Below are 13,112 nucleotides of genomic sequence, written 5' to 3' on the forward strand. Positions count from 1 at the left end.
TCTGGGCCTGCCCCGAGGAGCAAAGCACTGAACTTTGTGAACTAGGATTTTGACAAACCGATGATGGAGGGGAAGGGCATTGAGACTAACTCTAACCTGGGCGCGGGTGCCGTAAGAGATGTCTCTTCCTGTCCTGATGCCGGAGCTGCTGGAAAGGCGGCTGCTGGACTGACCATGGCTGCCTCGGCTGGCACTTCTGAAGCCATCCTGCAGGTTGCACATTGGATGTGGTCAGTGGTAGTTCTCACGCCGGGAACCAGGCGGCAAGGCCGGAGTTCACGGTCCTCCGTGCTGGCAGCACACTTCGGGGAAGCCATGCACACAGAGCTGAGGCTTTACCACAGCCTTGAAGAATGATGTGAAGGAGAAAGAGGGGAAACGCTAGCATTGAGGGCATGAAGAGGCTTTGCTCCTAACATCCTAGAGACTAAAGAGGCCCAGAGTGCAGCTGGGAAAGCCAGCTACACAGATAAGGTGGTAACTGGCACGGGTGTGGCAAGGAGAGCCACAGGTGTGGGAGGTCTGCCCTGGACTTTGAGTCTCCTGGTGACGCCGGCAGGTCCATCTTCCTGGCCAGCAGGCGGCCTTGGACAAGCCCTCCGTCAAGGGCTGGTGGTGTCTACTGAAAGCCCTTTGAGCAGGCTGGCCGGGAAGGTCCGGGCCATCGGGGACGATCTCGGTGACCAGCCTGACTGCGAAAGGCTGAGGCTGTGAGTGAGGAGTAACGCAGATTGGAGCGAAGCAGATCGGCTCTGTGGCCTCGTCTGCTCCACAATGCAAACTGCTGAGGCCCTGGGAGGGACAGCGGGGGTTCCTGTCACTCTGGGGAGACCGAAGATGCTCTCCTTGCCAACCTGATGGCAGGGATCTGTGGGACTGGTCGAGGCGGGTGCACCTTGACAATCAGAACTGGGCCAAGGATAACCGGCTCCTCCGCATTGGAGGCCTGGCAGCAAGGCCCCATGTGTCAGCCAGGAGTTCAGAAACCCTAGCCCAGTGGCTGCCAAGCTTTAGGACCTTTCGGAGCACCAGGTGGCGACTAGCCGGGTAAGCTCTGAGCAGGCAGGCCCTGAGCCCGTCCCTCTCTGGGCAGCGGGTTACACCTCTGCTTCTGCCAGTGCCAGAGGCAGACCGGTCGGTGCGGGGCCCTCCGAGGCGGACTCCCCTTCCCCCCGGCCTGGCTGCTGTACTGCTTCATTAGAATTGCTACACCAGAGCCACACCTGCCCGCTGGAGCGCAGGTTTGAAAACCCTGGCATGGAATCATAAAATTTAAAGGGTAATCATTTTAAGCCAGAGTACTCATGCCTCCCATCGTGTTCCACAAGGGGCTATGGAGGCGGTTATATCTACAGCGCAGTCCCTGAGGTTTTCATAGGCAAGACCTCCAAGGGTTTGATACAGAAAATTAGAGAGTCCACTTGTAAACACACACACACACACACACACACACACACCCCCCAAGAAAACTCATAAGCCCAGAACAACACATCTGGTTTTATCAATACTTATTTAAAGAATTCTACACAGTCTTTCTTCTTGGTTTTGAATCTCGCAAAGACTCCCAGACTTAGACTGGCCTCAGGACATCCTTGACCAGGACGGCAGGAGCCTCTGCCAGCAGCCTGGCTCCCCACACAGCAGGCCAGGGACACTCCGCCCACAGAGGCTCCGGTCAGAGCCCCGGGAGGCGGGTCAGGGCGCTGCCTCTCCAGCCTCTCCAGGAGCCGCAGCGGGAGGTGACCTTCGTCCCCGCGTCTGTCAGCGGAAGGGCGTTCAGCAAGAGCCCTGGGCTTGCTTTGCCATTTAAAAACGTCATTCCTGGGAAAGGAGCCACACGTACGGTCACCATATATTAAAACAAAGTTTATTATTTCCTGCTAACGTTAACAGCCCAGGTGCTTGGTGCCCACCTTGGGTTGGGCTGTCCTGATGGCCCCTTCTCCTCGGTTCATCTTAAGAAATATTTTTCTCATCAATGTGGCTTTGTTGTCCAAAAAGCAATAAAGGACAGTTCGGGGTAGTTTATCCTAATACCTCAGCTATCTTCATTTTAAAGTTTTTCTTTTGAATCCTAGTGCAGATACAATCATATTTTCTGATCTTTTTTTACTAGCATGAATGTTTTGAAATTTCTACTTAGCCTTCATAATCATTGACAATGACTGTCATCTATTGAGTTGATATACACGCAGTCCTTGGGTTATGTGGGACAAGATGTATGTCGTTTCGTGGTTATGTTGCCACCTCCCATTTACTTAAAAAAAAGTACCGTCGTTTTGACATGTGTGCATATGTGCTTTATGTTTTTTATTACTTATTTACCACAAGTAAAGGTAAGGAATTGCTAGCTTTTAAATTTTTTTACCGCCTCACTTCATTCCTGCTGTGTCTGTGCTCCGTGTGAGGGACGTAGGTGCTTATGAAGGTGGGTTCTGAGTTACGGCGAAAATCGGAACAGATTTCTGATGTAGCCCCAGGACCTACTGTATGTATTTTTCTTACCGTTCAGGGATTTAGGTTTATACATTAATGAGATTGTGCTGTTCTAAATGACAGCAGTCCATGTCAGATAGTTTTCCCTCCCTCTTGATTAGCTTCTGTGGTGAATTCCTGGGGGAGGACCTCTAGGCCAGAGGACACAGTATATATTGCGACATTGCTGTCTCCATGTTGCCCAATGTCACACGCTGCGGAATAGGCGGGATGGATGAGTGGACAGCTCAGAGGTTTACTCTTGGTTGCCTGAGTGATGACCAACATGGACACGTACATCTTTCCTAAAATTATAGTTTCACAACTTTGGGCCATTTCAGTGGCCCTCTCCCGCTCATCATGTAGACAGGCACATTTTTAAAGGAGCCCCTTTGTCCGTTAAAATAACCACGAAACCAAACATTTGTATTGTGTATTTACAGCTTACAAAATGCTTTCATCGCCAGCCCCTCAGTCCTCTTAACCCCTGGTGAGGCATTTGGGATAGGGATGGTCACGTCTCCGTTTTCAGCCGACGAAGGTGGAATGTAGAGGGTTCAAGGTCAACCAGCCGGTGATGGTCCTACAGCCTGAGGTGTTCTGGAGAGACCCCCGACTACTTCCTGCTCTCCTCCTGTTTCTTTGCCTAGAACTTCGGCAGCCTGCGGTCGGTCGCCTCCCGGTGTGACCTGAAGGCAAACCTGGTCAGAAACGGCTGCGAAGGGGAGTTTGAGAGCCCGGCCAGCGCCACCCAGGTTCTGCGGAGCCTGCCTCTCAGCAGCACGGGCTCCAGCTACGCGGGCTCCGACGTCATTCAGATGACGCCACAGGAGATCGCCGTGAACCTGCGGCCTGGTGAGTGCCCTCGAGGTGGGACACGTGCGTGATGGGGACACACGAGCCAGGGCAGGCTGAGGGCAAGAGCCAGGGCAGCGGGGAGGCAAGGCATGGCCCAGACTCCAGGAACCGGCGTGCAAGGCCCCGAGGAGGGACCAGCTATATTTCCTGTTTTAAAAACTGTGGTAAAATAGGTGTAACATAAAATTCATCACTTTAACCTTTTTTAACCGTGTGGTTCATTGGCATTAAGTACACTCACAGTGTGGTACCATCCTCACCACGATCCGTTTCCAGAACTTTCTGCATCTTCTCAACCTGAAACCCCTTAAGTACCCATTAAATAATGGCTCCTGGTTCCCTCTTCCCCAGCCTCTGGCAGGCACCGCACGCTTTCTGTCTGCATGGGTCTGACTGCTCTACGTCCCTCAGATGAGTGCACTCATACAGTATTTGTCCTTCTGTGTCTGACTTACTTCACTTACCATGTCCTCAGGGCTCCTCGATGCTGTAGGATGTCAGAATTTTCTTCCTCCTTAAGGCCGGGTTATATTCCATTATATGTATATATTGTATTTTGCTTATTTATTCACTCATCGATGGACACATGGGCTTTAGCTATTATGAATAATGTTTTTTTAAACATATTTTATTGATTTTCTACAGAGAGGAAGAGAGAGAGATAGTTAGAAACATCGATGAGAAAGAAACATCAATCACCTGCCTCCTGCATACCCCCTGCTGGAGATGTATCTGCAACCAAGGTACATGCCCTTGACGGGAATCGAACCTGGGACCTTTCAGTCTGCAGGCTGATGCTCTATCCACTGAGCCAAACTGGTTCCGGCTAATGTTTTTTTTGTGTGTTTTTTTATTTTATTTTATGGGAGGATGTAGTTAATGCAGGTTTCAGGGCAAGTGCTAATTCCCTGGAAAAGCGCTTTTTTCCTGCCCGCAAATTCCATGTGAGACCATGGCATTCTGAAGGGACACACGTTTAGAGTAAGGATGGTTGTTTGATGACCCTGGAGACTCTGCAGGCCCTTGAGTTCATTGTGATGTAAGGAAACGAACAGAGGGGCACAGCAGCTCTGTGCTGAACACGGCCTGCCCCAAGGTAGGTAGCGTCGTTTTGTGGGTGAGGAGTAGCCTGCTCAGGCTCTCTCGGTGGGACTCGGTCCAGGCCTCTCTGACGGCAGAGCCCACAGTTGTTTCTCGTTCACCACTTCTGTTACCCAGTATCCACATACCAGAGTCCTCAGGTGTCAAAAGGTGGATGTGCAGGTGGCTCAATTAGGCAGTATTACTTTGTTGAGAGAAGGTAGCTTTCCCCCCAATTCCAATGATTTGTAGCCTTGTCTTCTGTGTCATTGTCTAGCATTGTGATGGAAACGCAGCGGAGTGCAGTGATGACAGCGCGGTGCGGGCCACATTGCAAGGCCTGGCGGGACGGATTTGGCCCGCGGGCCTTGTGTTTGACACATGTGGTCTAGGAAACCCCTGGCAGCCACTGTTTCTAGGTGGCTTAGTTAGATGCCAGGGCGGCTTGGCACAGTGAAAGGTCATGGATCTGGTAGGCCGTGTAGGGTCTAGCTCTGGCCTTGACCCTCGCTCAGAGGCCCCGGGCATGTTACCCCACCCTTCACATCTCAGGGTCGTTCTCACCTTCATTCCTCAGCTGCAGTTTAGAGGCTTAAATGGGGCTTTTTGTATAAATGCACTTTAAAAAGTAAGCATTGTTATTTTCAAAGAGTAATGGCCACAGGCGTAAATTCTAGAATCCCAGCCAGATACAGTTTTGGGTAGGGATCCTCAGCTTCTCAGAAAAGGGTTTAGCAGGGCTCCGCACGTCGGAAGCACGCCACCTGCTTCTTGTTTTCATTAGAGAGAGCCCTGAGTCATTGTGTATTTGAGAAATGTTTTGTTTGTCTATTGAGCTATCTTGGACATAAGGATTCAAACAAGGATGCAAGTGGCCCTGCCAGATAGAGGCACAGATCATGACGGCTCGGGGATTAGTGCCGGGATTAGCTGAAGTTGCTATTTTTGTAAGTCATCTCACACTAAGCGACACGTAGCCTTTTTGCTCCGGGAAATACCAAGAGGAGGAAGAGAAGGAAGGGGCCTTATAAAGCTGTGTGAGTGGGTAGAAAAGTCAGCTGAGCCATTGTGTGGGCAGGTGTTTGGTGAGTTCACCCTGGGAAAAGTAACTCACATCCTTGTGTGCAGACAGGCTCAAGGTCAGGGGCCTTGACCTAGAAGGGATGTGGGAGTTGTGGCGGACTCTTGAGGTATTGGAACATTGTGTAGGAGGAGAGTGGTTATCAATTAAGGAAGGTGAACGATGCATCTTCCTTTTTTACTGTAGTAACGGTCTGACAGTAACTAAAAGGAAATTTTTGGAAGATCCACTTTATTATTTTTCCTTTTACTAGATCCTCTGTCTTTATTTGTGTGTTCATATTTTTTTCTATATAATAAAGGTTAATATGCAAATTTTATATAATAAAGGTTAATATGCAAATTTTTCTATATGATAAAGGTTAATATGCAAATTTTCCCCTCGACTGGGAGTTTGACCAGGGGGCTGGGCCAGCCGGCCAACAGCCTGTATCCCCTCCCCTTGGGCTGGCCTGGCTCAATTGGCCCCCATTGAGGCAGGCCAGCCGGACCCCACCCTGCACGAATCCATGCACCGGGCCTCTAGTGAAGTTATAATTGTGTGTAGTTTTTACTTAGTAATCTTTGAAAACAAGGATCAAAATTAATGCCTCCAAAAGAGTTTATGGTTTTAGGGTCATCACTAAGGGTTTTATTTTATAGTTTGACAGCTCCTCATCTAGATTTACTCTCCAAGAAATTCGCTTGGTGGCAAATTCTTATTCTTAGGGGTTGCTTTAGGACAGAGTTGCCGGTCACACAAAGCCAGAGATGTCACGGTTTTAATGCCAGTTTTAAAAATTAGAATTAAGGTGTGACTATAAGGTGGATAAATTGTGGTTTGGTTTGACTTTTCACCTGGCGTTTAACTCCCCCAAAGAGGAGTTAAAGAAGCGATGAGAGTGCTGGCAGTTTCTTGAAGTTCTCTTAGCATTAATTTTATGCACAATACTTATTTATGCATGAAGTTCAATGGATGCTTAGTTTAATAAAAAATTTTGCTTTCTTTGGTCTAGTCACATCTCCTGCTAAGCATTATGATGCAGTTTCTGATATTGTAAATAAAATGGAAAATGTGATCTTGTGTTCATACAAAATAGTGTTGCATGTGCTGTATGTAGCTCTGGTCTTGTGTGTAGCTCTGGTCCTGAAACCCAGGCATGTATTGATGGAGGGCCCATTGCCCAGAGGTCAAGGTCATGGAGGGACAGGCTGCCCTATGAAGACACCCAAATCGTGAGGATGTTTCGGTCTGTAGAGATGAAGGCTAGGAGCAGAGCTGATGAAAATATGAATTCTTAAAGGTCCAGAACCTTGTAAATATGTTTCTCAAATATAGAAACACTTGAAGCCAGTGATGCCCCTTAACATTTTGAAAATGTTAATATTTAAAGAGATGTACAGGCAAACCCCAGATGTTTGTTTATTTGGGGGAAGGAGAAAATGGTACGTTGCAGTTAGCAACATCTTCTGTTTACCGAGTGCACACTGATCTCAAAGCAGCGACCCCTGACTCTGGGGAAGGCATGCAGCTGCCCAGCGGTTTGCTCCTCTGTTGTGCTTGTTGAGCGATGCTGGTGCCTCCTCCCTGCCTGCTCCTCTACACTTTCTAATAGAAGATTGCTGAGTGATATGTAACACTTTGCCAATCAGAGGTCAGCCACGGACAAGCCTCAACATACGAGGAGAGACTTTGCCAAGGCAAAATTATTGTTCCAGGATAAACCCGGGGGAAAAAGACAAAAGACATTTCCCTCTAGTTTAAGCAGGATTTTTTGTTTTGTTTGTATTTTCTTTTTTAATTGAGATATAATTCACTATGTTAAAGTGTACAACTTAGTGGTATGTAGTATAGTTACATAGCTGTGCAGTCATCACCACGGCCGAATTTTGGAACATTCTCATCACTCCAGAAAGAAACCCTGTGCCCATTAGCAGTCACTCCTCCTCCCCACCCTCCCCACCAGTTCAGTCTCAGATGACTACTGATTTATTTTCTGACCCTGTGGTTTACTTATTTTGGATGTTTCATTTAAATCAGATAATATGTGGTCTTTGATGTCTGGTATCTTTCCCTTAGTAAAATATTTTCAAGAGTCATCCCTGTCATAGCACGTATCAGACTTCATTCATTTTTATGCCCAAGTAATATTCCACTGGACCGCCTTCTAGTTTGTGACTTTGGGCTGTTTCCACTGTGGGGTAATTACGACTAATGCTGCTATGAACATTTGTGTAGGAGTTTCTGTGTTGACATGTGTTTTTAATAATTTTGAGTATATAGCTAGGAGTAGTAATGCTGGGTCATGTGGTTATTCCGTGTTGAACCTTTTGAGGACCTGCCAAACTTTAAGCAGGATTTTGTATAAACACAGGATCATGTTTTCCATTTTGTTTTCAGTCCTGAAAATGTCAGGATAACAACCTTAAAACGGCTTTAACAAGGGACATAAAATCCTTAAGAAAGGACATAAACTTTAGAATAAAGTTTATTGAAATGGTAAGAAGCTAGAGGTGGAGCAGTTAGGAAGGGTTTACTTAAGTCGTTATCTGCCTCAATCCCTTATCCTTTCAAAAAAAATAACCTTTGGTTGGCAGGGTGCATTTAAAAAAAAACAAAAAAACTTAAAACTTTATTATTATTATTATTTAATATTTTTCTTTCAGAGAGAGGAAGGGAAAAGAAGAGAGAGAGATAGAAACATCAACGATGAGAGAATCATTGATAGGCTGCCTCCTGCAGGCCCCCTGCAGGGAATCGAGCCTGAAACCCAGGCATTTGTTCTGACCTGGAATCAAATTGTGACCTCCTGGTTCATGGGTCAACACCACCACTGAGCCACACCGGCCAGGCTAAAACTTTTTGTTTTGAAATAATTTTATGTTCACAAGAAGTCACACAAATAGTAGAGCGTTCTTGGATTCCCCTTCTCAGGTTTCCCCAGTGATAACATATTGCATAACCAGAGTATCTAACCAAAGCCAGGAAACTGACACTGGTACCATTCTGTTTACCCAACTACAGGTGACCGCTTGCTTTTGGTCCGTGTGTCCTGCCAGCTCCTGTCTGTGCTGCTTTGGAGGTGCCCGTTACCTGATTGAGGGTTGGCTTCTGCCACCCAGGCTGTCAGTGCACACACTTAAAGGGACTCTTGTGGGTGGGTGGGGGGTTTGCCGTGGACTGAATGTGTGTGGGTCCCCAGCATTCCTAGGTTGAAACCCTAACCCCAGTGCGGTGGCATTAGAAGGTGGGGCCTTTGAGGGGTGATTAGGTCATGAGGGTAGAGCCCTAATGAATGAGGTTAGTGCTATAATAATAAATAATAATAAACAAAAGCAGTGAGACCCTGGAGAGCCTCTTGCACCATGTGAGGACATAGCGAGAAGTTGACAGTCTGTAACTGGAGGAGGGATCTCACCAGAACTCTGCCATGCAGGCACGGACTTCCCGCCTCCATCACCATGAGAACTAAATTTATGTTGTCTATAAGACACCCGATGTTTGGTACTTGTTACAGCAGCCCGAACTGTCCAAGACAGGCTATTTCCAAGGAAACTAGGAATAATGAGCCCTAATGCGTGGGGGCAGGGAGTGGAGGCCAACCATGGTGCCATCTGTCTGGAGGCAGCATTCTGAGGTGGGTGGGGGAGGGTGGAGTGCAGCATAGGGACCTTGTACTGGACCAGTCAGTGATTCTTTGGTTCTGGGTCCGGATTTAATTGTGGGATACTGTTCCCCTTGCTGCACTGAACAGGAGAGCTCAAGTATCATTGGAGCCCTGACCGCCCGCTCGGCTGTAGTCCCGTTACGATCGAGCTGATGTTTATGTTTTCATTCTTCCTTCCAGTTTTTAGCAGCGAAGAGTAATTGGGGGCATCAAACGCTGTTTACGTTTATCTGGGATGTCAAGAGTGTTTATCTGTTGAGGTACTGCTTTGCCTTAACCTATCAGACTTTAAAAAGCTACAAGTTCTTGCTGGAGTTCTGTTCCTTCACTCTCCCAAAATGTTTGTCATCTCCTACATGTCCCTAAGGAAAAAGCTAGCTTTTCACTCTTTATTGAAGGGAGGGCAGAGAGAAGAAAGCTTTTTAAAAAATATCCATTTCAGGTGGAATGCATGCGAGTTGATACCTGATTATGAGGGTGGGGAGGGGGGATCCTTCAGTCATGAACCGAGGGGTGTCAGGAATTCTGTGCAAAATGCAGTTGGAGCTGGCTGCCTGGGAAACAGGAAAAACCAGAAGGACACGAGAGGGGCTGCTTGCAGGGGCAGATCCATCCTCACAGGTGCTAGGCGCAGATCAGCTTTGCTTTTGCGTTTGTTCCTCCTATTGCTCTGATCCCGCCGTTGGCCTGAGGGGGTGGGGGGAGATTATATGGAATGTCCGCAGAGAGAAGGGGCACAGCCACACAGGGAGATGAACCCGTAGGGTCACATGTGGAGAAGAGGGAGGAGGGGCATGTGGGCTGGTCTCACCAGAGGCAGGCACCGACCCAGCACCCACAGGGAAGTGAGAGGCCGCTGCGCCCAGCTGGATGCAGGGGTTACGTGACTGGTTCAAAGCCTTGGGTGGTGCAGGGCTGGGTGCCTGGCTGTGGTTGGAGTGTGGCGGCTGAGCGTACGTGCTCCAGACACGTGCTCTGCGATAGGCAATGTGCCCAGGCCTTCTCTCGGCAGAGAGGGTATCTCGCCCAGGCAGCATCCCCATCCGTTTGCTAACCCTGGAAGCCACCTTTGTTGGGAGTTAGTGCCCTGCAGCTTATCTCCCACACAGCACGGGTCCGGGAATGTCGGTCCCTTCCAGATCTGCTCACAGACGTTCTATTATGGCCAAGGTCCACTGAGGAGTTGGTAGCATTTAAAATCGGGCTTCATCGAGGGAGCAGTGAACCTCATTCTGAACATTATGCAGTTACTCCTTTTCTGGAAAACTGGAGAGACATTTCTCTTTAACATCTGCCGCCTCCCCATCATGTAGGTGCACACACTTTCTTAGTGATCAGTTTCACTGATGCCAAGAGGCTGCTCACTTCAAAATAGATACCCTCTTAGCATACAGAGAGACCTACGTATCCCATCTTTACCTCATGTCTGGGAAATTTGGAGTTAAATTGAATGCCCGCGGCCGCAGCCTTTCACACTCAGGTTTCTGGCAGAATTTCCTGTCTCTCTTTTTATCCCCACAGGAAATTGCTTTAATAATTGACTTGGGGGGGACGGAGGCCGAAGTTTTCCTTGTGTAGAAGGGATGGTGTTTGTATACACCGTCTCCCGGAATCCCTGCGGTAATTAACATCCTCCCGTTACTAGTCCAGAAACTGGGCAGTAGTTAAAGAAGCCTGAGGTCTCCTTGTCCTTGGTGACAAGGTCAGGATTCCAACTCAGTTGGGGGGAGTGGGGCTCCCAAAGGCTAGTGTTTGCTTCCCTCCCATGGGCAGCCCCCTGAATCCAAACCAGGTCCCCATTTCCTGGTCTTAAAGGGCCACTTATAATTCACAGAAAGGTGGAAGTGGACTCTGGATAAATTGCAGGTGTGGCTGGGGACATGGGGGGAAGGGCACAGGCGACAGAAAATGCTGAAGACCCTGCAAAGGGGTCTTGGAATTGCAGGCTCTGGCCATCTGAAGTGTGTGGTCTGCCCATGCAAAGGCCAAAAAAGGTCCTCCCCTTCCCCCAAGCTCACCCTTCCTCCCCACTCTCCCTCACTGTGGTGTGGCATCCAGGGCTGGGAGGGGCCCTGCTCTGTCTGCCTGATGGGAAACAGAGACGACATCACAGCGGCTCGGAATTCATTCTGGGAGAAATCTTGAACACTCTTCCATCTGAGTCAGACTCAGATGTTTTTTTTTTTTTAAATAGGCTTATACCAACAGGCAACCTAAACAACATCAATCTTGAGGTGGCTAGACAAGCCAGAGGAGGCAGGCAGGGCGTGTGGTTCGGATTGCAAATAGTACTTACAGCGCTCATACTTCATTTCTGCAGGCGTTTGCTGCTTACAAAACACTTCTCTCCTGTGTGAGTGCTTCACAACCTTTATCAACACTGTGTTATTAAGAATTTTATTTTAGGAGAAACCAAGCATAGATAAACACCTAAACTGCTGCTTTGCATAACAATTTCAAAACTACAACTTAAAGACAAAACAGACATCATCCAGAACCACAGGAAGGCTGGCTGAGTGGAAATTCTACTGTAAGGCCTGAAAGACCCCCGGTCCAAAGGATGAGCGGCGACCCCAAATCAAACGCAGAGCCCGAGTCTTGATGCAAAGAGCAGGAGGTTTATTCCAAGCGCTGCGCAGGGACCCACAAGCAGCGGTCCAGAAAAAGACTGCCGCTTGAGAGCCCTGAACAGAGGTTAGTTACAAGCTTTTATAGGCAGAAACCACACCCAGGTGGCCTGGGGAAATTGGCCTGGGGAAATGCAAACATAAGGTTGAGATTGCAATCTCTTGGCCGTTTCCCGGGCAGTTAGAAACAGGCCTGACCTTACATTCCCTCCTCTTCTCAGGACTGAGTTTCAACCCTGGAACTCATATTCTGTTTCCCCTTGCCCAGTTAGAGGTACGATACAGGGCCCGAGGGTTAGAAGTAGGAGCAGAATAAACCAATTTTCAAACCACCCCTGTTGAGCTTCTCTCAGTTTGGCCATAGAGTCCTTCACCATGCCTGAATGATCTATAAAAACAACACTCCTCTTTCAAAGCTGCACACAGGCCACCGTCCTTACTACCTCAGACAGCGAGGTCAGGGATAGTGATGGACTGTTCAATGGCTCGTATTGCCACTCTGAGCCCTTCTATACTGTGGGGTTTGGATTAAAGCTGCTGTCCCAGTCCCCACCCCGGCGGTTACCCCTAGCCCCAGCAAGACAGCTAGGGTTATTGAAACCAGCTCTTACAAAAGAAAACCTCAGCCCCTCCACACCGCCGGGCCTCACTCCTTGTTCTCCCATAAAAGGGGAACTGATTGGGCGGGGCATCATCAAGACCCGCCGCGAGTAGGAGTCAGTGGCAGCCACCATCCCCAAAGAGTGTCTATAAGCAGTCTCCACAGTCCATCCATCGTCAGGCGGTGGTGCAGGTTTGGCATGAGAGGCATGGATCCAGGAGGCGATGCCGTCTACCTTGATGGCGGTGGGTGTCCCTTCCACCGGGGTTCCAAGTTGGCTGTCCAGTGACGATGAACGTAGACAAAGTCCCCAACCTGGAACTGGTGTGGTCAGCCAAAGGGACCCACACGTCCTTTTGGACCGTCTCCAACGCCTTCAACCTAGCGAGCAGGGATTGAGGGGCGTGAGTTTCTGTCCACGGGTCAGCAGTGAGTGGTGGTGGGGCCCCGAAAAGGATTTCAAAAGGGGTTACTCCCAGGGGCCCGGGCGTATTCCGGGCACGGAATAGGGCAAAGGGAAGGAGGACTGTCCAGTCTGTCACGCCAGTTTCTAAGGATAATTTAGTCATAGCCTCTTTTAACGTTCTATTCATCCTTTCTACCTGTCCTGAACTTTGGGGTCTACATGAACAATGCAATTTTCAATTAATCCCCAGCACCTTGGCAATTCCCTGACTTACCTGGGCGATGAATGCCAGCCCATTATCTGAACCAATTACCTCTGGAACTCCAAACCGGGGAAAG

General features: G+C 48.8%; 1 protein-coding gene across 4 annotated transcripts in view; it reads left to right on the plus strand.

Moving 5' to 3' along the window:
• Positions 1-13,112, plus strand: part of ITGB5 (integrin subunit beta 5) — a 117,766-nt gene that overhangs the window by 18,928 nt on the left and 85,726 nt on the right. For 3 of the 4 annotated variants that reach the window (XM_036444817.2, XM_045583931.1, XM_036444815.2), the window contains exon 3: positions 3,126-3,330. The exons of the other annotated variant lie outside the window; for it this stretch is intronic. In XM_036444817.2, coding sequence (XP_036300710.1) covers positions 3,126-3,330 — 205 coding nt within the window. The remainder of the gene's footprint in view (positions 1-3,125; positions 3,331-13,112) is intronic. 4 annotated transcript variants of the gene reach the window in all.

Source organism: Pipistrellus kuhlii, unplaced genomic scaffold (genome assembly GCF_014108245.1).
Source record: "Pipistrellus kuhlii isolate mPipKuh1 unplaced genomic scaffold, mPipKuh1.p scaffold_m20_p_2, whole genome shotgun sequence".
Taxonomy (NCBI): Eukaryota; Metazoa; Chordata; class Mammalia; order Chiroptera; family Vespertilionidae; genus Pipistrellus; species Pipistrellus kuhlii.